The 24,421-nt window shown below is 39.1% G+C and overlaps 4 protein-coding genes across 10 annotated transcripts; 3 read left to right on the top strand and 1 right to left on the bottom strand.

The window, feature by feature from the left end:
• Positions 1 to 1,161: 1,161 nt before the first annotated feature.
• On the top strand, positions 1,162 to 6,757 carry LOC122777013 (TRAF3-interacting JNK-activating modulator). 3 transcript variants are annotated; one of them, XM_044037901.1, is made up of 15 exons: positions 1,163 to 1,351; positions 2,099 to 2,274; positions 2,619 to 3,029; positions 3,135 to 3,267; positions 3,365 to 3,482; positions 3,590 to 3,617; positions 3,711 to 3,740; positions 4,183 to 4,278; positions 4,879 to 4,950; positions 5,110 to 5,247; positions 5,354 to 5,491; positions 5,577 to 5,712; positions 5,794 to 5,927; positions 6,048 to 6,164; positions 6,344 to 6,757. In XM_044037901.1, exons 3-15 carry the CDS (start codon positions 2,649 to 2,651, stop codon positions 6,542 to 6,544), a joined length of 1,722 nt encoding a protein of 573 aa, XP_043893836.1. In that variant the 5' UTR covers positions 1,163 to 1,351; positions 2,099 to 2,274; positions 2,619 to 2,648; the 3' UTR covers positions 6,545 to 6,757. The 3 variants fall into 3 exon arrangements, with proteins under 3 accessions (XP_043893837.1, XP_043893836.1, XP_043893835.1); XM_044037900.1 differs by lacking the exon at positions 2,099 to 2,274 and having other exon boundaries at positions 1,165 to 1,351; XM_044037902.1 differs by lacking the exons at positions 2,099 to 2,274; positions 6,344 to 6,757 and having other exon boundaries at positions 1,162 to 1,351; positions 5,794 to 5,932; positions 6,048 to 6,154.
• A 797-nt stretch (positions 6,758 to 7,554) lies between these two features.
• Positions 7,555 to 9,510, top strand: dnase1l1l (deoxyribonuclease I-like 1-like). Of its 3 annotated transcripts, none has more exons than XM_044037906.1 (9): positions 7,555 to 7,653; positions 7,749 to 7,905; positions 7,987 to 8,075; positions 8,168 to 8,254; positions 8,346 to 8,425; positions 8,648 to 8,760; positions 8,884 to 9,041; positions 9,141 to 9,237; positions 9,313 to 9,510. In XM_044037906.1, exons 2-9 carry the CDS (start codon positions 7,765 to 7,767, stop codon positions 9,391 to 9,393), a joined length of 846 nt encoding a protein of 281 aa, XP_043893841.1. In that variant the 5' UTR covers positions 7,555 to 7,653; positions 7,749 to 7,764; the 3' UTR covers positions 9,394 to 9,510. The 3 variants fall into 3 exon arrangements, with proteins under 3 accessions (XP_043893841.1, XP_043893840.1, XP_043893839.1); XM_044037905.1 differs by having other exon boundaries at positions 8,020 to 8,075; positions 8,346 to 8,464; XM_044037904.1 differs by having other exon boundaries at positions 7,557 to 7,653; positions 8,346 to 8,464.
• A 62-nt stretch (positions 9,511 to 9,572) lies between these two features.
• LOC122777011 lies at positions 9,573 to 12,676 on the top strand. 3 transcript variants are annotated; one of them, XM_044037895.1, is made up of 7 exons: positions 9,573 to 9,666; positions 9,962 to 10,001; positions 10,100 to 11,797; positions 11,897 to 11,963; positions 12,058 to 12,127; positions 12,218 to 12,328; positions 12,399 to 12,676. In XM_044037895.1, exons 2-7 carry the CDS (start codon positions 9,962 to 9,964, stop codon positions 12,519 to 12,521), a joined length of 2,109 nt encoding a protein of 702 aa, XP_043893830.1. In that variant the 5' UTR covers positions 9,573 to 9,666; the 3' UTR covers positions 12,522 to 12,676. The 3 variants fall into 3 exon arrangements, with proteins under 3 accessions (XP_043893830.1, XP_043893833.1, XP_043893831.1); XM_044037898.1 differs by having other exon boundaries at positions 12,061 to 12,127; XM_044037896.1 differs by lacking the exon at positions 9,573 to 9,666 and having other exon boundaries at positions 9,673 to 10,001.
• A 4,914-nt stretch (positions 12,677 to 17,590) lies between these two features.
• Positions 17,591 to 23,584, bottom strand: si:ch211-150o23.3. Its single transcript, XM_044038715.1, has 9 exons — positions 23,179 to 23,584; positions 22,185 to 22,223; positions 21,793 to 22,101; positions 21,246 to 21,554; positions 20,819 to 21,127; positions 19,610 to 19,924; positions 19,262 to 19,411; positions 19,082 to 19,155; positions 17,591 to 18,435 (listed from the first exon to the last, which is right to left on the bottom strand). Exons 1-8 carry the CDS (start codon positions 23,210 to 23,212, stop codon positions 19,112 to 19,114), a joined length of 1,509 nt encoding a protein of 502 aa, XP_043894650.1. The 5' UTR covers positions 23,213 to 23,584; the 3' UTR covers positions 17,591 to 18,435; positions 19,082 to 19,111.
• Positions 23,585 to 24,421: the final 837 nt, after the last annotated feature.

Raw genomic sequence — 24,421 nt, forward strand, 5'->3', positions numbered from 1 at the left:
AGAGACTTGATTTTTAACTGAGTTAATTAAGATGATTTGATCTACCTATCTATCTATCTATCTATCTATCTATCTATCTATCTATCTATCTATCTATCTATCTATCTATCTATCTATCTATCTATCTAAACTGGTTAAATACCAATCAGAGAGAGAGAGAGGGAGAGACTTGATTTTTAACTGAGTTAATTAAGATGATTTGATCTACCTATCTATCTATCTATCTATCTATCTATCTATCTATCTATCTATCTATCTATCTATCTATCTATCTATCTAAACTGGTTAAATACCAATCAGAGAGAGAGGGGGAGAGACTTGATTTTTAACACAACTTTAATTTCTCCCATTTCACAAATCCATTGTTTAGTCACTTAAACAATTAGTCACTTGTATATGTGTTTCTGAATATAAATAGATAAAAATGTACATATATATTTATATAGATAGATAGATAGATAGATAGATAGATAGATAGATAGATAGATAGATAGATGGATAGATAGATAGATAGATAGATAGATAGATAGATAGATAGATAGATAGATAGGTAGATCAAATCATCTTAATTAACTCAGTTAAAAATCAAGTCTCTCCCCCTCTCTCTCTGATTGGTATTTAACCAGTTTAGATAGATAGATAGATAGATAGATAGATAGATAGATAGATAGATAGATAGATAGATAGATAGATAGATAGGTAGATCAAATCATCTTAATTAACTCAGTTAAAAATCAAGTCTCTCCCTCTCTCTCTCTCTGATTGGTATTTAACCAGTTTAGATAGATAGATAGATAGATAGATAGATAGATAGACAGATAGACAGATAGAAAGAAAGATATAGATAAAATAATTAAACTAACAGGCATACACCATAAATAATTTACATAATCAGACCCAGAAATTCCTGTTACACACACAAGCACCCACACATATGCACACACACACACACACACACACACAATCACACATACGTGCACTTATGCATACACACACACAGGGAGAGCCAGTGTCATGGTGTATGTGTGTGTGTGTGTGTGTGTGTCTCAGGTGCTGAGTTCCATCCCATCCAGAATACATGCAGGAGGGACACACTGGGTCTGTCTGCTGTAATCTTGGGGCCCAGTCATGCGTGGCATCAGTTTGGTGTGAGTGGCTGCTGAGATAGAGGAACATATGACGCTGTGGTTCTCTTCACTTCCTGTAAAATTATGGTCTACAGAAACAGCAGCTACATGTGAAATGCAGACAAAGCCCCGGGACATTATTTCTTTCAGAAGAGTGACAAAATGGATAACTAACTCTTTCACCTCATGATGAGTTTGAAGAACAGAATGACATGGCGTAGTGGGTAAGATTTTCCATGTCTTCTTATTAAGTAGTTTTTGTTGGGTTTTTTTTGCTTGCATTATCAACATTTTCCCTCCACTGCCTCCATCGACTGTTGTCAGGGCCTCTGTCTTTGATATGGCACCCTGATAAAATCTTTCTAAAAAGGAAAAAGACAACAGAAAAAACAGCCACCATTGCAGGGTTGACCTTTTACTATAATGTTTTATTTTTACTTTACTCCAGCTACGACTTCTACTTTAGTAGTTCTACTTTTATAACTTGGTTTTTAGAGTCAATACTGCAATTGCTTCAACTTCAACACACCCACATGGGTCACAGAGACTTGCTGAGCTACCTGTCCTTTACTTCACTTTTTATTTTATGCATATACACATTTCAAGAGCAACCGATGACACAGGTGCAGGCCATTCCAAACTCTGTCAGTGTTGTCTCTGAACAAGCATCAGTTTTTTTAAAAAAGGTCTGAGAGGGTACTGCATACATCAAAATGTTTGGCTCATTCTGGATTTTTTATATATTTAACATTTCTGCACTCTTTTTTTTTTTAGAACAGAATACAATGGAAAAGAAAGTTTTATTTCTCATTGTTTAATACAACAAGATAATGTTATTCCCATCTCACATGGGAAATAAACTGAGAGGGCAGTTCAAAGGCAGGCAAAGCTGATGGAACACATGCATCTAAGGCAACAACATGAGCACTCATTATTACTTTTTCATTGCTTTCTGTTTTCTTCTCTTTCAGCTCCGACCTCTTTCACCACAAGTATTACACACAATTCAGAGCTCAAAATGTCCACACAGTGTCCTTTTTGTTGCTGTCAGACATTCCATTTCTCACAATGCCACCTGTCAGCCTTTCTTCCTCATAGACTGCCATGTTAATTTTGCTCACTTTGAGTCAGAAAGACCTGAGCGAAGGTACATTTTTAAACCGGCTTTGTCACGCATTCATATTAAAAGTTTTGTTTAAATGTTGATTGTTTGAAGGGGACTTTCCAGTGCATTTTTTTGTGGGACATTAGTTAATAATAATATTAACTAGTATTATTATTATTATTATTCTCTCTCCTACTACATTGGCAGACACACAAAAGCAACCTGTCTTAGCATGCACAACTGCATTCTCTGGGAAAGTGCTCATGCTCTAGTTTTTTCAGATGTGACCACAAAAAATAAATAAATACACATTTTCAGCTATAATTATATATGATTATCATTAATATCATAATGATAATCAAGGTTTTGCTCTGCTGTCCTTGAAGGCTCGAGGCACTGTAACCTGAGAAGCTGTGATGGACACCCTGACTGGGGTCCAGCTCTGCCCAGTGAAAGACTTTGACCAAAGAGTGGAGATGAGAGCAGAGAAACGTGAACACATGCGAGGACGTAACAATGTGACCTCGTGTCGCAGCCCCAGGGTAGAGTTTGACACAAAACTGATCCAAAATGAACAGAAAGACAAACGGCAGCTGGAATATCTGAGGAGGAGATCACTGAGCCCAGAGCTGTGCGGCTTGAAGTCTACAAGGACGAATACTTCACCAAAGACAATGAAACAGCATAGTTTAAAGTATCAGAATACAAACATCCACAAAATTCCCTCTAATGTTCATAAAAAGACGATTGTATCATCTAACAGCAGCATAACTGATGGTCCAAGTACCAGTACATGGGTAAATAAAAGATCCCTTGACATTATTTTTAATGTATCACCAGATGTTCCCTCTGTCCCTCTAACACCTGCATCTTCCCTCCATCTCCTCTCCTCACTTCCTCAGGCCTCATTATGGTCAGAGCCAGTAACACTGGTGAGGCAAGACAAAGATTGTTCAAAGAAACAAGCATCTACCTCCACACCAGAGATAAAGGAATCAAGCCAGCACACGAAGAAAAGAGAGAATAGTGTTAAAGGTAAAAGTCTTGGAATTACAATGCATTTTATCCAGTGACTGTATACCACTATCTTTAATCTTTCACCAGCTGTTCTTTCTGATTCTTCTCTTTCAAGTTCAAAAGTCCTCCATCAAAACAATATTTCAAACAGAAAGCCTTCACCAAAAGTTTGCAACTCAAGCCAAATATGTCCCACCAAAAAACCCTGTTCGGGAGGCGGGTGTGCAGACAGTGTGAGTGGGACTTAAACATTTCCCTGAAACTTCCATATAATTCTATGTCAAAAATAGCAGGGATCTGTGTTTTAAATTCCCATGGCATGATCTTTTCTTCTGCACAGGTCTGGCCTCGTCACTGTTAAGGAATCGGTGAGTTTAAAACTGTTGCTGTATTCACTGGGGTTGTTGATATAAACTGCAGACTCTGGTTTTCTATAACTATTTCTGTCTTCTTCTTTTTAGGATGTTCAGCAGCTAGCTGAGTACTTGCAGGTAAATCAAATATTTTCCAACATCATCCCAAGCTGTTTATCAGTGAAGTGAGACAATGTGGCTTTCAAACAAAGAAAATGAAAACAATAGATTTAATATTTAAAAAAGGTGAAGCCATAAGGAAATAAAGGTTCTCAGTTTAACACAGTCACGAGATTTCTAAAACTGCAAGGTCTTTTATTTGGCTCTTCAAATTTAGATTGAATCAAATATAAGACAATCTTAGATTTAGTAATTGAGATTATTTAAGTAAGGCTCTTGTCTTATTGAGTCATGGCTCAACAGCATTCATCATTTTGCTTTTAGCGTTTTAGCTACAGTAGCTGTTTTATTTTTCATCAGTTGATAGCCGTTTTAGGGGCATCATTTGTTCAATCGCGAGCATCGCTGAGCGACATACAGTATTCATGCAGCATTGTTGTTGTGCGTGTTCTTCTATCAGGAGGCCCTGTGGAGAGAGGAGGCCATGAAGAAGAAGCTGGTTGGTCTACAGGAGAGCATGTCAGACCTCGTGAACTCCTCCAACAAAATATGGACTGTAAGACTCTCTGTAGAATCAAACATACCCCCACACACCATTCACTGCACTTATCTATGTGACAGTCGTGTAGAGAGCCTCAGGAAGACATATGCAGCCTGTGGTTTGGAGCTTCCTGCTTCCGCTCAAGTCTATTCTGTGTAGGTGTAGTGTAAGCTGTAAGTGTAAGTATAAGTCATTCTTATACAGGAAGGATGTGACAGTCTGTTGCTGTTATATATGATTATAGCCTTTTTTTTAGGCTTATCTAGCTCTAACGAATGAAAGGATAATGTTAGAATGTTTTTCTAATGTTAATTAGAAAAACATTGTTCTAATTAAAGAACAATGTTTTTCTGTACTTTAATTAGGATTTGAAACACCAAAAATCTAATTTTGTTAAAAAAAAAAACTTTGTCATCTGTAAAAAAAAATTTACTCAGGTATTTTGTTAGTACTTTGTAAAAATGTACACATTATGACCCTGCCTGTGGCTCACTGATGCTGCAAGCTTTCATGCACGAGTGAGTGCAGGCAATACAAGAACATGCAAAAACACATTCATCTTCTATCTGCAGGTTCCAGTGCAAAAGTCAGTCATTTCCTCTCTAACCCACACAGGCTCGCTGCAGTGAAGACCTGCTGAGAAACAAGATCGGGGCTCTGGAGGCACAGCTGCATGTCTGTCTGAAGGTAAGAACAGCAGCTGGTGAAGAAGAAACCCACTCAGTGCAGCGGTTTAATCAGGCACTCGCTGTTTTCTTTTCTGCCCTCTGTTAATCAGCCAGTCTGACTGCATTTTTACTCTCTCACATACTGGTCTCATCTAGTCGTATTGTGTCCTTGCATAAGTTTCCGAAAGATGGAGTGAAGAAACTGATGGTGCAGATGGAGAAGCAGAAACTGATATACGAAGAGAAAGCACTAGTTGCTCTTCAGAGGGCCACGCAGGAGAAAACTGAGGCACTCAGCAAGGCTGAGACACTGCAGGTTACTGAGTTTGTATGGTGACATTTGCTCTGCTCATCTATAAAAAGAACTATTCTAAGTTTTGCAGTTGAATATTGAATATACTTTTTATCATTTTTTTCACCAGGAATCACTTATTTCAGCAAAGGCAGCGGCACTAAAGTGGCAGAGCTTGTACGAGGAGCTGAAGTTGAGCTGTGACCAACTCAGGGAGAACCAGCGCCTCAGCAATGAACAGCTGCAACAGCTACTCAGCCAAGTGGAGGTAGGGTACAGTAACATGGCAGTGTGCAAGGTGAGAAGTTTGAAGGACAGTTGTGGTAAAAAATGTGTGTGTCTCTGTTGTGCAGCTGTTCAGAGCCAGAGAGGATGAGCTGAGGGATGAAGTGGTGTCACTGAGGCAAGTGAACACAGAGCTGCAGTACAACATGTGTGTGCTGGAGGAGGATAACCTTCTCTCAAAGGAGGAAATCCAGAATCTTAGAGGTGAGACACTCAGAGCTATGTCTTTGTGTTCTGGGTAAATTTTTCTGAGGCTCAAAAGACAACATGTTGCCTCTTTCCTAGACGGTGACTGTAAGAGCCAGGAAATTCAGGATCGTCTGACATCACAGGAAACAGAGACGCAACTGAGAAAAAACTCTCAGATGGAAGAACAGCTTCGTCACACTCAGGAGAAACTACGCCTCAAGGAGAGCGAGGTCAGGTTGGGACATCACAGTATACTCAACCAAACCTATTTGTTAGGTTCAGGGCTGCCACATTGAAAAGTGTATTAAGCCACCTACAGCCAAATTTAATTTACATGTGTGTGTGTGCAGTGTGAAGAGCTGCAGACAGAACTGCATGCAGTAGAGCAGGAGTGTCAGTCCAGCCAGGCCCGGCTGTCACAGTGCAGGGAAGAACTCCGGCAAATCAGCCACCGCCGCAAGAGACTGGTAAGTGTGTGTGTAATTACTTATTTATTTGTTTCCTCTTGAGAAGCTTTTCTGGCCTTTTCAGGGCCTTTTCAGTAGTCTCCATGAAGACCAAAACCTGGTCCCAATGAGACAGAGACATAATAATCAGTCATCATCAACAATATAATTATAAATCCCTGTCGTTCCTGTCTGTTCAGATGCCATGTGGCTCCTGGAGGAAAGTCTGTGTGTTCCTCCTTCTCCTCGTCGCTGTGGCAGGGGTCATCATGATGTGGATGTGGCATCCTCCCTTCAGGGAGCAAGTGGAAGACCTGTACTCTGATATAGAGACACGCATCCAGGACTATCTCTTGGAAATGGCCACTCCTGAACACTCAGGCTGTTTTAGACCAATATGATGATGTTATTATAATTGAGCTGTAGTTGTTGTTGTTGTTGATGTTGTTTTTAAAATAGGATTTTAATTGGATGTCGTATTTTGCATAATGCATATGCCATGACATTTCCCATTTGTATTTTTCATATTTAAAAATGTTGACTTCTGTGTCATGTCTGTCATACACTATGTAAAATAAATAGTGCCATTTTTACCGTATGTACGGTAAGCATAATTTTGTGTATTATTTTTTTATTATTAGGAATATTATTTCAGGGGGGAGGGTTCCATAAGATAAATAATGTGATGTATTGTGCATTGTGTAGGCTGTTCAGACAGAGATGCAGTATTAAAAGGGCAACAGTGTTTGTAGTGTTGGAAAACAACCAAAATGCAATCTATGTTTACAAGTTGGCTGCTGCAGAATAGTTAGGGGTGGAAGAAAATACTACATATTTGCAGTGGCAAATATTAATATAAACATACAAATGAGACAAGTAAATGATGAGGTACTGAGGAGACAATGAAAGAGTTGCTTTTTTATAATAAGAAAAATACTCTCAGAAATGTAACTCACATTTTCTAAATGCACTCAGTTGCCACATTTGATTGGGAAATTAGACATTTGCCTTGACAAGCAGTGGAACAGGTGGTTTTTTTTTATAAAGCAGCTGGTGAATGTCAGTTGTTGACATCAGAGTGTGTAACTGGTAGACATTTAGAGTTAGTTGTTAGCTGTTAAAGGAAGTCATGGGGGAAATTCACTTAAAACACACCTGTGCTTTCTAAGTGATGAAACTGCACTATGTGGTATACCAACTGTCCATGCTTGTGCTAAATGATATGTGGTATATTCTACCAAAATGTGCATTGAACTAACAGGCATGACACACAGACCCATCTATTGTCTGATTACACTCAAACATATGGAGACAAAACACACCCAGAGCTCTGGATGGACCTATTGTGAATTGTGCTGCCGTTTTAACTGTTCCAGATAAAGTGCCATTCTCAACAGGCACTGACACAGCACATCGACCATAGCATGTTCCCCAAAATACAACACTGCTCACTGAAGAGATGGATCTTTGCCGGACTGAGGTCAATCATCTGGTGTAACCGGGACTGAAGGTTAGAGGCTGTGGTGGACACACATGTGGCTTAAACTTCTTCACATTTCACAATGTGACAAAGGGGGATCTTGCTAAACTCTCTTTTACTTGCAGAGTGATCATCCTCAAGATGAGGACTGATGTTCTGCAGCTGGTTGTGGGCTTGTGTGTGTTGACCGTGACGTCTTCATTCAAAATCTGCGCTTTCAACATTCAGAGCTTTGGAGAGGCAAAGGCAAACAACAAGAAGGTTATGGGGATTTTACTGAAGGTATTGTACTTTGCGTGCACAACCAACTAGAGCAGCAATCGAACAAACCTATAACAATGAAGTAATTTTTTTCCTCCCAAGACCCTGTCTCGGTGTGACTTGTGTCTTATTCAGGAGGTTCGAGATTCCAAAGGAGAAGCTATACAAACTTTGGTTAAAGATCTTAACAGGTACTTTTACGGGTTTAATATTAAGAAAAGGAAAGTTTAGATAATCTGGTGAACCGTCTTTAATGTCATGGCATTCATGTTGCTGTCTACAGATTTGACAAATCCAACTCATACTCTTATGTAGAGAGTGAAAGGCTGGGGAAGAAAACCTATAAGGAACAGTACGTCTACGTTTACAGGTAACTGTTTAATAAGAAGCTTCATTACTGTTAATGGTCAGTTGAATGTGACATCCTTACAGTCTGCCTTTTCTCCTCCTTTCATCCACAGGAACAACATGTTGAAGGTCAAAGAGCATTATCAGTATCCTAAACTGGACAAAGGGACAAATGAAACTGATATTTTCTCTCGTGAGCCTTTCATTGTTCGCTTTCACTCTCCCACAACATGTAAGAATGAAAGAAACATGTTTTCAGTTGTACAGGAAAATTCTATTCAAAAATTCAATTTTATTTTATGCTGACAGTAAGAAAGAAATGTAAGCAGGGATGAATATGCAGGAGTAACAATGACCATGCATTTCTTTAAATGTCATCCCATACTCAATGTAGATGTATTTTCTTTATTTCCAGTGGTGAAGGATTTTGTCTTGATTGGCCAGCACACCAGTCCAAAAACTGCCATGAAGGAGATGGATGAGCTGTACACGGTCTTTAAAGAAGTTTACAAGAAGTGGAAGACAGATGTAAGTCATCTAATGTTTTCTTTTAAATCTGTATCTGAATCCCTTGGCTAAAGTACAAAATAGATGAGTTGTTTAAATCTGAAAATTAAAAAAAAAATGTTCGCATTGCCTCCATCACACCAGAATGTGATGATCCTGGGGGACCTCAACGCTGGCTGCAACTACGTCACCATCCGGGGCTGGAGAGACATACGTTTGAGGAGTGACCCCAGGTTTCTGTGGCTAATTGGAGATGAACATGACACAACTGTCCGGAGGAAGACACACTGTGCCTATGACAGGTCAGACAGTGACTGCCGAAAATCAAACTACACAAAGGTAAAACTATTGGTGTTGGTGAACGTTATTTCTCACAGTGGTCTTTCCACATTTTCCAAAAGGATTATTGTCCACGGACGTGAAATTATTTCCAGCATAGTGCCAGGTTCAGCTCAGCCGTTCAACTTTAAAGAGAGTTTCCATCTCACAGAGGAGGAGGTAAACCTGTTGCCGTGTGAATTTGCATTTTATCAGTTCAGTTTTAGACTTTACATGAACATCTATCCTCCACAGGCTCTTGAGGTGAGTGACCACTTTCCAGTAGAAGTGGACCTGAAGCCCAACCATCGCTACCTCCTCCGCCATGAGCTCTGAACCACTTAGGACAACTATTTACAATCCAATTCAATTATGAATGTTATGAATAAATTATTAAATGATGTAGTTTTACTTGGTTTTAACTGACAATAAAGCAAAGTGGCACACAACATATTCACTGTACAATTCCTTTATGATGGCTGACAAATAGACACCCAAACATGAGCTGTTTCAGTGTGACGGAACTGCGTGTTTGGCTGCTGGAGTTCACATTTTGCAGATGAAACCAAAACCACATCAAAGGAAACATCATTTTGTGAGCTCCTGAAGGTAAGACCGTGCTCTAAGACAAAACAACCCTTTTGTTACTTGATTTTCAGAGAGAAGTCATTCTCTCGCCTCATATTTATTGTCGTTTTACATTAACATTGATATATTGTCTTACTGTCCATTTAACCAAATGGTTTTAGTTTTAATGTGTGATATATATGCACCAGCTGTCTGACAGGAAGCCACTTGCAGCAACAGCAGATGAGGTTTTGTTTTGCGCTCTCTCGCTTTCTGAGAGAAGAGGATTCTAGTGTTGATATTACTCATTAATCATCTGATTTGTTTATTTGCAAAGATGGAAACAAGTCTGTCTGATCTACTCAGTGATGCGTTGGGTAAGAAACAACAGTTTTTTACAACTGCAGCATTTATTTATGTGTATATTTTTGACAATTTATAAATGGGTAATGATGAAATGATGATGTCATTGCAGAGACATCTTTTCCAGAATTAGACTTTGAGAATTTCAATTTTGATGGAAAGTGTGAGGAAGATGAGACAGACATCTCTTGTGAAAATGTACCAAGTAAGGAACTCAAAGCCGTAAACCAGGAAGGAATGGCTGAGACTGCTGTTCTGTGCAGCATGGAAACTAAAGATACATACATGACTGCAAATGTTGCTGAAGACCAGCCTGATGAAGAAAGTGATAAAGAGGATTTTCAGGGCGTCAGACGCAAACAAACAGGAGAGGAGGACTACACAAGCTCAGATGGAGATTCAGAGCAAGAAGGTTCTGTCTCTGGAGAAGACGAAGTCGACGACGAAGAGGACATGGGCACAGCAGAGAAACCTGGGGAATTGTGGATGTCTGAGTCTTTTGACACTGAGTACTGCTCTGGCAATAAAAAGGACGGGATCCCTGCTGAGGGACAACCCCTGGCACCAGAGGATGTTGAAAACACTCAAATTAGAAACAAGGAACAAAGGGAGAACGTGAGCATTGAGGAGGAGTCCTGTTTTGAAAGAGTCCCTGAACACAGCAACAAGATGATGATAAATATTGATGGGATCGAAGAGGGTGAGCAAGAGAGGGAAGAAGACAAGCAAGAGGACACATCTGGTCCTGTGTGTGAGAGCATGAAAGTTGAACAAGACCAAAATATTCTTGCTCAGGTTGAAATTCTTTACGGAGGCGAGTCAGTGACAGAAAGTTTGGAGTTTGCAGCAATATCAGAGCACGGTCTGCAGGATCTCATTGTTGACGCTGACAGTGAGCAATATGTAGAGAAAATAAAGGAATTCTCTGGCGAGGAGCATGAAGAGGCCGGTGAAAGTTTTGCAGATTATCCCTCAGACTTCTCTTCGTGTGAATATGTAGAAGACGGACTCAAAAATGAAGAAAGCAATTCCCAGTCAAGTGCTTTGCCTCGTACATCTGGCAGGAGTTCAAACACAGTGGATGTAACATGGGTGGGAACAGATGAGGACACTGACGAGCAGGAAGATGGGTATCTGTACAGCAGAGATTTGGAGAGGGACACTGATGCATTAGTGAGTTTCCATGTGGCAGTCGAAGAAAATGAAGGGAGAAAAACAGAGATTGTTCAGAATGTGTTGGCCGATGCATTTGTGAATGGGTGTGAGGATGCAGGTGAAACTGGTGAGGCAGACTCCGACAGCTCTACTGATGATGAGGAATTGTTAGATGATATCTATCCACAAAATCTTGAAAACGACGAGACCCCTGCATTTTCCATGTGGAGCATTTCTAATGACAGTAACACCAAAAACAACAGAGAGGACTCAGTTGACTTCAGCGGTGACTGGGATTTTGATGCGTCAAAAACTACTTCTGTCCTGTCTGACAACCTGTTAACCACAGAAGACACAGATGAAGCAGAAACTACTTATTCAGATCCATGTCCTGCAGAAGACATCGACAGCTACTCGGTGGTACAGAAAGGTGATAACAAAGCCATAAGCCCTTCTTACCATGGATCCTTGGATGATAGCTTCTTCTTCAACAGTGAACTTGCAATCTCTGACCTGGGACCATTGGGAAATGATGGAATCATGAATCATGGAAATGATAGACGTGAAGAGAAGAGAAGTTGGGAACAAGAACAGGAGATAATCAACACTTTCTTCCAATCTGAGGATGACAGTGAAGAGGAGAATGCAAGAGAAGGTGAGTGTAGATGAGATGGATACCAAGACTTTTCTTTTTACGGAATAATATTTAAAAGTGTTCCACAGTTCATCAGTTTCCATTTTTTTCATGTTTTAGTGAGGCAGATAAAAGTCCACTTTTGTACAGAGTCACTGTCTCAAGTCATCCACTATGAAATTGACAGGTGAGCAGAATGTCATGTTGGCATGAAACGTTGTTTCTAGAACACTCATTTGGCAGAAACAATCAAGAACTGTGTTTTCCTTGTCTTTGTTTAGCAGTGATGTAGATTCACTCAGCAGCTCCACAGACAGGGAGGAGGACCAAAGCTATACAGAAACATCTGACGTGAGCATACGATCATTAATTTATGGTCTTAAATTAGAACACACTGAAATGTGCAGATGTGATCAGTGTTTATATTCTTTGTCTGTGCAGGAAGTTGAGGCGCCCGACAAAACCCTACAAATAATGCCTGGTTGTGATCTTCCAAATACACCAGAGAACTTGCCAGAGAACAGCACACAAATCTGTAGCAGAAAACAAAAGGTGTGTACTGTTCATGAACATTTACTTTGTGCATTTATTGTTGTCAATTGTTTGTGCCTTTTTCCTACAGTGTCTTAGCATGCTGAAGTTGATGCTGAAGATGGTTGTGGTGATAGCCATGGGACTGCTGATGTTCTGGTTGACCGCTGACCAACTAGACTGGCTCAGCCAAGCTTCTTTCTATAAGCAGTAAAACCAGTGTTTTGCCATTGAAACAAGTTTTGTTTTATTACTTTATATGCTTGCAAATGCTAAAAGAAAAAGAAAAAGAATGCAGTGTAAAATGCTAGCTATTAGGAACTGTGATATACAATGTTGTTGTTTTTTAAATAAACATTTTTGCTTTAACATGTTTACACTCATGTATTTGTATGAATTGTGCTGTTGCAGGTTTAGTTCCCATTACATCGAGGCTCATTGGGCTTGAATCTAGGGCCTCCGTTTTTACTGAACTTTGGGTGAATGAGTGCTAAACTTACATATTACGGTATTAGTAACTGCTTTTACATACAAGTGATCACATCACTTTGAGTGGTAAAAAGATGACACAATATGGTTAAATATTAAAGCTATTCCTCAATCACAGGCACATAGCACACTACTTACTGTATGCACTGTGCATTCATCCATCACATGACATCACAGATGATTGAGGCCACACATTTTAACCCAAAGACTAAATAAAGTCAAGTAAGTTGTAAAGATATTATGAGGTAGATATTTGAATGAAAGAAGGAAAGAAAGAGGGTTTCTGACGTCTATATTAATATTGGCCTGCTAGTGGCGCTGCTCCATTTCTCTAAAGGAAAAAGAATTCAGGAATAAACTGGAAATGACGTCAGCTTGAGGGAAGGTACGAGTCTATTTAACACTTGTCTCAACAAAAGAGGGCGGAGATTAAGCCCCTCTGCGTTGGAAAACCAGGAGATCCCGTACACTGGTCTGGTCCGGGCTACGCGCTCGCACAAAACGAGCTGCAGCTGATTTTTCTGTGGGCGGAGTCATGGTCGTTGTCTGTATTTGGTAACAGAAAGCATAGCTCCGTTGAAACGATTGAAAAAGTACCCAAACCCCGCAGTTGAAGTTAGTAACGCGAGTATAAACAATGGCTTTATTAAGTAGGAAAACCGCGCAGGAAATTAGCGAGCTGTTGGATGAATATGGGATAAAGCACGGACCTGTGGTCGGTGAGTAGCTCTGATTGTTTACTCAATGTCGTTTTTTTAATAGACCTTAATCCCAGTAAAGTGCACAGGCCTCTTCCTGCCTGTGTGACTTCATTCCTTCTACACTGTTCATCACTTTTCTCCCCAGACTCCACCAGAGGTCTGTACGAGAAGAAGATTAAAGAGGCCATGGGCAAAGGGAAAAGAACAAAGTATGAGCCACTACCTGACAAGACCTTCTACAGAGAAGAAGGTAACTGTCAAGGCATTTATCATCTAATATTGTCTTTCATCCACATTCTGGAGCTCACGAATCTTTATGAGGAAGTGAATATGCTTCAGAAGCAGGGCTGGATCTGTTAACTGGTTGTTAGTTATTAATAACTGAATTGCTGACATTTTAATCGTTGAATAATTGGTTTGAATTTATTTAAGGTTCTTAAATGTGAAAATGTTTTTGTTTTTTGCTCTTTGATAAGGAAGAAACACTTACATAAACAATAAAAACACAAAATAAATACCAATGTACCCATACACTGTGTAAACTGATACAAGGACATTAATCAGGGATTGACTTCTAATTGGACCCAACTTAATTATATTAATGAAGATTTGCTTGAACCTGGAATTTCAAGCAGCAGTTAGTGATCAAATGAATTGTAACTGTGCAGAAACAGTGTATATAATATGTACAAAGCCTTGATATATAGCATGACATTTGTTGTGTTTTCTGTTCTAGAGGATGAAGTCACCTATGTTTACAGGACACCGGTAAGTGTCTCAGTCCACACGGTGTTATTATGTTTTTGCTTACATACATGTGAATAAACACAAGTGTACTCATGTCACTGGAAGACAGATGTTTGAATGTGCATGTCAGTTACTGTTGGTTACAGAAAAGTGAAGTACATTCCATGTTGGCTGTACTAAACATATAGTGTAGTATGTTTAGTTTGTGTACCTCATGCCATGCAGGGGTTTATTATATATTATATTATAAAGTTATGTAAGGGTGCTTTCATACATTCATAAAGTGTTGTTTCTGAAACCAATTTATATTAACATAAACCAGATGAGCCTAATTACATATTTGTATTTAAGGGAACAAGGTTTAATCTGATTGATGACTGCATCTATCATTGGAGCCAGAGATGCAGATTATCAGTGCATGTGAATTAATTGCAACATTAAAGCTGTTGTGTTTGTAAGCTCTGTCAATATTCTACATCAATACAGTTCATAAATCTGTGATTCCATTTTTGCAGGTCAGAAGTGAAGGTGCAGGAGATTATAGAGACAGGTCAGTACTTATACTTTTGCTATTGTGTTATGTTTTAACACTGACTGTCCTTCTATTTTTATCATGTTTTCAAGTATGCAAAAACAAATAAAGCTAAATAAATGTCTTTCTCATATTTGTGTAGTGGATCTTACATGAGCTCACGACCAAATTGGAATGAGAGGGAATTTCAACAGGAGTAAGTTAGTTATACTGAAAGTGTTTGTTAATCCAGTTGATGAGGGGTTTATGTCATGTTTACTTTTTTTTTCTCTCTACAGGATGTCATACTCAACCTACGCAAGGCCGAGATCTGAATACAGAGGAAGGGAATATGTTGAAGAGTAAGTGTTTTCATACAAAGTTAGTTTGTGTTGTTGCCATGTAGGTTCAAATTTTGTTCACGTTGTTCAGATCACAGATTTAACATTTATGACATTAATAAAAATGATTATGTATCTCATAAAATATGGTTTTCCTCTTGATCTGGCCATAATTTTGGTTGTGTTAGTGTCAAATATTGTATTAAAATCCTGATAATTATTCCTGATTTGATAGTTTTGAATAGCACTAAATGTATTATATACAAAACAATATTTTGAATATTCTTTGACATATTTAAAAAAAAAAATATATATATATATTTTTTTTATATGGAAAATAATACTTCATTTTATATATGACAGTGACATCAAGTAATCAAACTGGTATTTACAGGATTAAAATCCTCCAAATGATTTAGATTTTTGGTCATTTTGAGCAGGGCTGAAGTTTTTGCTGAAGAGATTTATGCAAAAGAAAAAATGCAGAATAAAATATGAATCTGTAATGTTTTTATAACACTTTTTGGAAGTAGACATTTTTGTCCTCTGACTTAAGAGGGTAGTAAAGTAATTGAAGCCTGAAGGTTTATGCACTGGTAAGTATTATTCAGTGACATAATAGAAACATTGACTATTCTAACATTTTCATATTTTAAATGCAGAAATCTTACCTAAATCCTTTATATACTACAGTATTAGTACTACAAGGAGATCACTACTTCTACCACTGATTTACATTTAAGCCTTTTAAAAAGTCCTTTATTAAAGTTAAACAGTTGTTCATACAAGTGTATAAAAGGGGGAACGAGAAAAAGTTTGTCCCTTTTTACTTGGAAAAACAACCAACTTGTAGATTTAAATTTAAGTACTTAGTTGTATTGTTAATGATTGTAATTGATACTGAATGGTAAGCAAATATTGGACTTGTTTTTAACCCCACCATGGAGTTTTACACCAAACAAAACTGGTTGTCATTTAGTAAATGTTTAGTTTTTTTAATTAAGCACAATTCCTCTGTCTCCTGTCCAGGCCCTACTTGTATGACAAGACGTCCTCTTACAGAAACTCCTCCTTGACGTCAACGCCCATTAAATCTGGTCAAGATGCTCCAAAGGCACCACAGTCAAAGTCTCGCCTCATCCCACTGTGGGTTCAGTTTATGTTCTTCTTGGCTGTGGCAGTCTTCCTATACATTGTTTTTTCCAGCATGGAGACAAATGAATCCCTCGAAGGGATTGAATGAGTCATTCTTTTATTCAAAGCCCCATTTACAGGGCTGTAAACACTTTGTGTATTTTATTTCAAAGAATGTATTTTGGTTAATGCCTTTATTTTAGACATTGCTGAAATTGTGTTTTATGCAATATCTGTGTTTTCAATGCGGTTTATTAGCTTGCTTGTGCTTCAAGGTAAAATAATCTATTTGAGTCAGTATAGAAACGACCAGACTAAATAACACAAAAAAACAAAATCCTTTCTCATACACTAACCATCAGCTGCCAGTCTACCAGGTGGATGCAGTTGATTATCCAAAACTCACAGCAGGGGGTGATATTTTGATCTTGATGTGTTTTAAAAATTTAGTGTTGATGTAATTTAGGGTCACTGAGTCAATAAGGTGAATTTTGGGAAAGCTTCATTTTGTCTTTATACAGGTCTAAAAGGCACATATGCAATTATCAAATTTCTCATGAAGGGACCATTGTATCAATTTTAGATTTTGGGTTTAAAAAAATCAATTATTTCTGTTTATGTTTATAGAAACATATGTTGTGCCATAGTTTGTATTAAAGGAATACTTCACCGATTTGCATTTAGCTTTGTATTACTAGAGTAGGGGTAGCATTTTTGAAACATTGTGCTTCCCAACCTCAGTTTCCCCTGAGTTGAGCAATATCTTCATTCTTTTTTTTGTTACGTGCTCACCAGTGACATTTGGTCCTGTTAGCAAAGATGGCGGACACTGTTTACATTCTGGGAATGAGGTCCCGCCCCCCTACGAGTGGGTCTAAAAAGTGCGGAATTAACGTTGCAGTGGGTGGGCTTGAACACAAAAATGAATGAAGATATTCCTCAACTTTGAAATTGGGGATATTTTAATAGTTAGATATGCATATTAACTGATAATATATGATTATAACTGTGTGACTAAACCCTGGTTATCATATTCTCTTAGGGTGCTTACTTTTGTGGGTTTTCAGTAAAAGAAAAACACAGTTTGGACACTTTTCAGACTGGCTGTATTTCAAGTGCCTCAGCTTTATTGGAATAACTGGGATAAGTTCAATGTTTCATTGATTGGGGAATAATATTGTATTGTTTATTGGGAGTGGTTTATATCTATATCTTCATGTTTATGCTTCGTTTCACTCGAAAGTGATTCTGATATTGCACTTTTGTACGAAATAACCCAGCATTAACAGCCAGTGGTTGGATTATATGGTTTTTTTGTGTCTCATAATTCAAAACACAAAAGGAGCTTGTACACAGTAAGTAAACAAGTGTCATTTATTCAGGAACAAAAACAAAATTGAAATGTTTAGATCACAGATGGTATAAAAAATAAAGTATAATGCATTTTTGATTAAAGCTGTTGCCTTTTATGTAGTTTGATCTGATGTTGTATTATATAGGACATGCAGTAATAGCTACTAAAAAACTATCTGTGGAAAAGAAAAAGCTTCAACAGCAGTATTTTAAGAGACTAGCTTCTATGTTCACTCTAAAAGAGCCGAAATGTGTATGTTAATGATATAAGACGAATAGTAGGTTTAGAGTTAAAATACCAAAACATTTTCTAATCCTTAAGGATCATTGATCTGTGGAAGCAAATACATAGTAACCTAGCCGAGTATGTCATTAGTGCTATCTGGTAATAAATACAAAATGTTATGCACAGACCTGAGGAACCTATGTCACAGTTTCCCCCGATTAAGCTCTAAGTGGCAGTTTTCCACTCATCACATCTGAGGTTGTGGCAGTAGCCAAGTCTGAGTGACAGTGAAACCCTGACCTGAACCTTTATACTGATTTACACTCTTTGTCAGTCTTTTGTGGCCTTTAATTTACATCTCACTGTAGCACAATCCTTGAGAATCACATGCATTTGAACACTAGCCTGACATTTGGCATGAAAGAAAATGGTTGTACAGTCATAGGTCTATGTTGGTGTGAAGTGAAAACTACCTCATCTGGACTGTACTGAACTGGGTCCGTGTCATTCCTTTGTCAAAAGTGCAGTGCACGACCGGCCAAGCTGTTGGTTTCTTGGTTACATGCTGTCCAAATCAACGTAGGACTCAATGTTTGACCCTCCTGACTTTCCTTTTGCCAATGATTCTGTTTCAAAAAGAGAAACACAAAATGATCCAAAATTAACAACATGCACACAGAAAATGGAAGTAAAATATTGAGCCTATAATAAGCTAATATGAGTGTAATCGTCTAGTGTGTAGATCATGGATTATAAATATATGTTCATTAACAACAACAACTAACAACTATGAATTGCATTTTTGTACAGAGCCAAGGAGGAGACATCTTAGAGACATTTTAGAGACATTACACTTAATTATGGTGCAGATAGTGAACATTTGTTGGTGTCTGCGCACTGTTATCACAGCCAGCTGTTCATACAGGACAGCCTGTTTAGATGAAAACGAGGTTGTAGCTGATGGTCTACCTTACTTCCATCCCTAAATCCTCAGTGTTAATAATGCTTGATTGCACGTTCCTCTTTGGGAGTGAGACCTCTTTCAAGATGCCATCTTAAACCACCTAGTTTCTGCAGTACTTTAAAGACCACTATTGGTTGTACATGCATGAAGGGAGTGATGGGAGTTCAGAGGGTTGTGGTGTAGAATCTCACCACCAGATGCCACTTTATCCCTAACACTGAACTTGTAAGTACACAAAACTGGACAGTTTAAATTTTCTTTTAGTTAGCATCTCATGTTCACAGTAAAAGAAGTATGAGCTTAAGTACCTCAAGTTGTTCGCATGTACATGTTCCCCATCATAGCTTGTTAATTGATAAGGCAACATAAGTGTTGTCCACACCTGTAAAAAAAGAAGCACAGCTTTAACTTTATGTACACAAACAGGATGTTTTGTGGGAATCATATCCTCATAAGTATATCAGCCTCATTCAGATAAAGGAACTTACAGGTTCTGGTCTCTCGCTCAAGCTCAGACGGATTCTTCTCCTTGTTACATAGTACCTTCGCCACAATGATTATCACAATGACAGCTACAACAAATGTCAGGCCAGACACAAGCCAGCTGATCACCATTGGACTCAGTAGTGGATCTGGATCTGAGGGTCAGAAGAGTCACCAGTAAGTTATATTCAACATATGTTTTCATATGAGGCTCAGTCTATTTCAAGCTGAAAGACACTTACAAAAAAGAGGAAACAAAACCTGTGCTTTAAATCATTCAGTTTTTAAAAGCACTCAGACTTCCAGCACACCATACAGAATACTTTATTTCACTGTAATATTATCAGTTTCACCTCTGATGGCTATAGGCAGCGGTTGGCTTTCTCTGGAGACAAAAGTGCGTCCACCCATTTGGACCCGATACAAACAGTAGTAGTAGCCCTCATTGGAGCTCTGTGCGTTGGGAAAGGTGAAAGTGACAGACGGGGTTAGAGCAGGCAGTGACTGGCGCACTGTGCCATTGGGCTGAATTAGCCGCAGCTGAAAGGACCCTCCGGGATACTGTTGCTGGGTGGAACAGGTGATGTTAAAACCATGGCCTTTCATGACAGAACCAGCCGGAGCATCTGATGACGTGTTGTACCAGTGTTGGGGAGTCAAGAGTTCCACTGTGATCAGACAAAAATACAATTTAATAACCCATAATTGCAGTGTCAATATGTGTTAAAAACATTTTCAGCCTTGCATTAGAGCACAGGACTTAATTTATTTATTTAGATGAGATCTCATGTAGAGCTGCTCTCTTGTTTTTACACAATAACAGTGAACTGAAACTTAAAAAAAAAGTACAATGCAATTCAAATTGTCAAAATATAGGTCATTGTTCAGCCCAAGCATGGACACAACAAAATAAATACATACAAGACTTAAATGTCCCATGTCTAAAATTATCTGTATTTGGCAGAAATTTTAATTTTAATTATTATTTGAATTGTTGTTTTCCATTACCCCAAAATGAGCCAAGCTGAGCACTCTACGGAGTGCTGAACCACCATGTTTTCATAATAACCCACAACAATAACTAAACATTTGAATTTTGATGCTAACTAAGGGCTACATAGAGAAGGGGGAGGTGAGGGATATTCAGCTGCAACTTCACCAATAAATTACACACTGTACTTTTAAAGAGACAACAGAAAACTTCACAGTCATAAAGATGCAGTAGAAGCAAAACACTGATGAGGACATGAGTAGTTTCCCTCACCACAGGTGTCATATTTAACACCCCTTCATTGTTGTGAATACTGAATACTGCAGTCATACATTTATCTGCAGGTTTGCCACAAAAGGCCCGTCCCGGTGGCCCAGAGAAAAACATAGTGACATACAATCATAAAGTTTAAGTCAAATGCCGTCTATTTCAGCCTTAAGGGGAGTTCAAATAAATTGTGTAGAACTAGAGAGCAGTGTAACTGCAGTTACACTGTAAAATCCTCAAATATCTAATACAAGTTGCGCAAAAGCAAAATATGCAGTGGTTAGACTATGTGGTTGTTACTCACCCACTGTGATGTTGATGGAGTTGCTGGGTGGAGAGCTGAGCAGCTCAGAAGAGAAGCCACCTTTGATCCTGTAACGACAGTTGTAGCTGCCCTGGTGAAAAGTCTCTACGTCGGACAGTGTGAGCTCCACTCTGCTTTGGGTGTGGTCTGCCCTCTGTGTAACCAGTGGCGTGGACACTCCGTGCTTGTACAGGTGGAAGTCACTCAGATGGTGACCCAGCTGAACACTGCAGCCAAATCGAACAGCCTCCCCAGGTGAGAACACAGTGTGAGGCGACAGCAGGGTGAGGATGGGTGTCAGAAGAGCACCTGTGAGTGAAAAAGTTTTTTCCAAAACTGTGACCTTGCACACTATTCTAAATACTTTCCCAATATTGCAGTTACACTGTAAAACCCTTTTATTAGTGTAAAACAAACAATGACTCACCCAATGTGATGTTGATGGAGTTGCTGGGTGGAGAGCTGAGCAGCTGAAAAGGGAAGCGACCTTTGATCCTGTAACGACAGCTGTAGCTGCCCTGGTGGAATATCTCTATGTCGGGCAGTGTGAGTTCCACACTGGTCTGGCTCTGCTCTGCCCTCTGTGTAACCAGGGGCGTGGACACTCCGTGCTTGTATAGGTGGAAGTCACTGAAGTGATGACCCAGCAGAACACTGCAGCCAAAGCGAACAGTCTCCCCAGGTGAGAACTCAGTGTGAGGCGACAGCAGGGTGAGAGAGGGTCTTAAAAGAGTACCTGGGAGTGTGAGATAGGTTCATCATCAAAAATGAGCAACACACTCCAGAGTAGAGCTGTAATCAAGGCCTGACAGATCTCGGCTCAAGCCCAACAAGTACATTTTGATTGACAGCTTTTTAAAAGCCAGAACCCATTTACAGCCCGACATTATTCAAAATTTGAATAATGTCGGGCAGAAAATGTGCGCAGGCACACAGCTCTTTTTGCATACATTTATCATACTAGAGTCTCTCACCTGAGCATTTCACTCCTGCATCATTCTCATGGGTGCAGTACGAATTACTGTGAAGGGCAATAGCACAGCGTGTCAAACTGGACTCTTGTCCAGTGCACTGGACATGGTGCAACCAGATCTCTCCTTTGCCAACACCAAATGCTGCGCCATTAAAGGCAGTTTCAGCTAAGCCACATCCCAGCTGTAAGCACACCACATCAGCATCCCGTAGGTCCCAGCCATGGTCGCAAACTGTCCCCCACTCGTCACGGTGGAGAACCTCAACTCTCCCAGAACACTTGTTCTCCCCATCTACTAGTCTGATCCCACCTGTGAATCAGTGGGAAAGTTACTTCAGGACAAGAAGAGTGTAACAGGCTGATGCTGCAGGTTTACATTAATCCCACACTTACCAAAGGCATGAGCTCCATCCCATAATACACCTAACAGGCCTGTGTGGGAGATATAACAAATATGGATTTATTATTTAGTAAAAACGAATTCATAGGCATTAAAATGTCAGATGCCACTGTTATATATTTGGCTGTTATATATCTGTTGAGTAGACCTAACAGTAGCCAGATAAATCCTATCTAACACTACAATGCAACAGTGAATGTCTCATTCTCACAGTTGGTTAAAACTGATATAAACAGTGCTGACTCAGTGTTATAGTCTCACAATAAGATGGCACTTTACAGTGGTCTGTTCAGATTATTGTATGAATACATCATAGCATAGGATGAGGAACAAACAGTCCTATCCCTATACTCTTCTTTTTCTCCATAAATTTAATGAGGTCAATAGGATTTTTTTGCAAAACAAAACTAAACAGTACTGGACCATACTGTAACATATGACTATATAAACTCAAAACCTCCTCGTTCATCTTCTCTACATCTTAATAATATAGTAGTTTTAAACATTTCATTTTCTTAAACTGTATAATAGCGCTGGTTCTTTTGATTTCATTATCCAAACTGTTCCGCAAAGTCTTCCCACAAAATGAAATGCACATGCTCTTCAAATCATTACGGACATAGCGTAAATTAAACTTTTATTTATACGTTAAGTTATACCATCTTCTCTGTCAATGAATACATTTAGATTGTCAGGAAGTTCATGATTACTTGCTTTGTACACTATTTGGGCAGTACTAAACTTAAACAAATCCACAAACTTGAGAACTTGGGAGGTCTTCAGAAAGGGTTCCTTATACCCAACATTAATATTTTTTTTTAAAAAAAGAAAAAGATATCGTAATTACAACTTAATTAGAGGTTTTGAGACTGACTGACACTATTTTGAGGTGAATGTGATGTAGTTATTTATCCTGTTGCATAATCACACATGCTACAGTACCTAGCAGCTCCTGCCTCACACCGTTGCTAGCTGCTATTAGCTCACCTGTGAAGAGGACGCGGAGGAATGTGAGCATCATTCCCCTCAGCCTTCCATCAGACGGCCGGGGGGAAGATGCCCGTGGTCCCGTTGATGGAGTTGACAGCCGTTCAAAGGCGAGACATTAGCTGGAAGACTCGGTTTCGCTAAGTGAACTATGAGCTAACAGGCTAAGTGCACACACACACACACACCAGTACTTAACAGTGCGGCTGGTAACTTTTTGAATTACTTGTCGATAACCGAGCAATAACGAACTGGTCAAAAAAATAATGAGTTTTGCCTCGAAAATTAGATAAGTTACAGGTGAGTATCACGACAACGAGATGTCCAGAGAACCCCCAGGATAAGCTACATGATGCCAGGCCCCCGGAATCACGTCAACACCGTCTCTGCTGTGAGCTCTTCATCCTGCGGCAGACAGGTGGCGCTGCACCGCCGCAGTGCTGCTCTTTAGCACAGGGGAACAGAGGTCTCAAACTTGCAAGCCCACAGTCTATATCCTATGACCCTACACTTACTTTGAAGTATTCTATCAACAATATTTTCTATAATAAAAATACATTAGGTTACATTAATCACATTATTAAATGTATTAAATGCAACATTCAATAACATAAGCTTGTCTAGTGTTTTAATTTAAATTGTCTACATGGTATTTGAAGAGAAGTGGATGAAAATCCATAATGTGTGCAAAATTGGTACCAAATCTTCAAAGTAGAGCACACAATGGAATGAGTGAAAACGAGCAGGAAAACTGGAGAGGGGAGCAAAGCAGTGCAGGGAGTGAGGTGTAAGTGATTATATGTATGAACAACTCTTTTCTCCCCCACCAATAAAAATCTTCTGGAGCCACAAAACACATTTGACCCTTACAATTAAAATGTTTTAACAGAAAACTGTTGAGATTTCATGGCTTGTATGTGTTACAACATAATAAAACACCATACACTTGTGGAGAAAAAAAAACATACATGTAAACTATTTCAGTTCTGGACTTACAATTCCAGTTGCCTACCTGGAGATGGTTATAACCTGGATGTCTGAGAACCTTCACAGACAGCCATGTATCAGCCTACCTTGAAATAAACCTGCTTGCTTAAGTATGTGGATCCAAAGATGTTCAGGACACCAAATGTAAATGTCAACACCTGTTCACACAGGTGTTGGAATAGCATTTTTTCAAACAGGTTTGTCGAGTTAGGGGAGGTTGTCTTTTGTTTTTGTAATATCGCTTCATTTGACACAG

The sequence above is a fragment of the Solea senegalensis genome, linkage group LG11, assembly GCF_019176455.1.
Source record: "Solea senegalensis isolate Sse05_10M linkage group LG11, IFAPA_SoseM_1, whole genome shotgun sequence".
Classification (NCBI taxonomy): domain Eukaryota; kingdom Metazoa; phylum Chordata; class Actinopteri; order Pleuronectiformes; family Soleidae; genus Solea; species Solea senegalensis.

What these genes read in the sequence shown, in the direction of transcription:
- si:ch211-150o23.3 (XM_044038715.1), bottom strand. Translation starts at nt 23,212, where the DNA reads ATGATGCTCACATTCCTCCGCGTCCTCTTCACAG. An exon ending in TGCAGGAGTGAAATGCTCAG is followed by an intron (nt 21,555 to 21,792) that starts GTGAGAGACTCT and finishes TCACACTCCCAG; the next exon opens with GTACTCTTTTAAGACCCTCT. An exon ending in GCTGCCTATAGCCATCAGAG is followed by an intron (nt 19,412 to 19,609) that starts GTGAAACTGATA and finishes TCTGACCCTCAG; the next exon opens with ATCCAGATCCACTACTGAGT.
- LOC122777011 (XM_044037895.1), top strand. Translation starts at nt 9,962, where the DNA reads ATGGAAACAAGTCTGTCTGATCTACTCAGTGATGCGTTGG. An exon ending in ATCCACTATGAAATTGACAG is followed by an intron (nt 11,964 to 12,057) that starts GTGAGCAGAATG and finishes GTCTTTGTTTAG; the next exon opens with CAGTGATGTAGATTCACTCA. An exon ending in GCTATACAGAAACATCTGAC is followed by an intron (nt 12,128 to 12,217) that starts GTGAGCATACGA and finishes TTGTCTGTGCAG; the next exon opens with GAAGTTGAGGCGCCCGACAA.
- dnase1l1l (XM_044037904.1), top strand. Translation starts at nt 7,765, where the DNA reads ATGAGGACTGATGTTCTGCAGCTGGTTGTGGGCTTGTGTGTGTTGACC. An exon ending in TTATGGGGATTTTACTGAAG is followed by an intron (nt 7,906 to 7,986) that starts GTATTGTACTTT and finishes TTTCCTCCCAAG; the next exon opens with ACCCTGTCTCGGTGTGACTT. An exon ending in CAGTACGTCTACGTTTACAG is followed by an intron (nt 8,255 to 8,345) that starts GTAACTGTTTAA and finishes TTTCATCCACAG; the next exon opens with GAACAACATGTTGAAGGTCA.
- LOC122777013 (XM_044037901.1), top strand. Translation starts at nt 2,649, where the DNA reads ATGGACACCCTGACTGGGGTCCAGCTCTGCCCAGTGAAAGACTTTGAC. An exon ending in GGAAATCCAGAATCTTAGAG is followed by an intron (nt 5,713 to 5,793) that starts GTGAGACACTCA and finishes CCTCTTTCCTAG; the next exon opens with ACGGTGACTGTAAGAGCCAG. An exon ending in TACGCCTCAAGGAGAGCGAG is followed by an intron (nt 5,928 to 6,047) that starts GTCAGGTTGGGA and finishes GTGTGTGTGCAG; the next exon opens with TGTGAAGAGCTGCAGACAGA.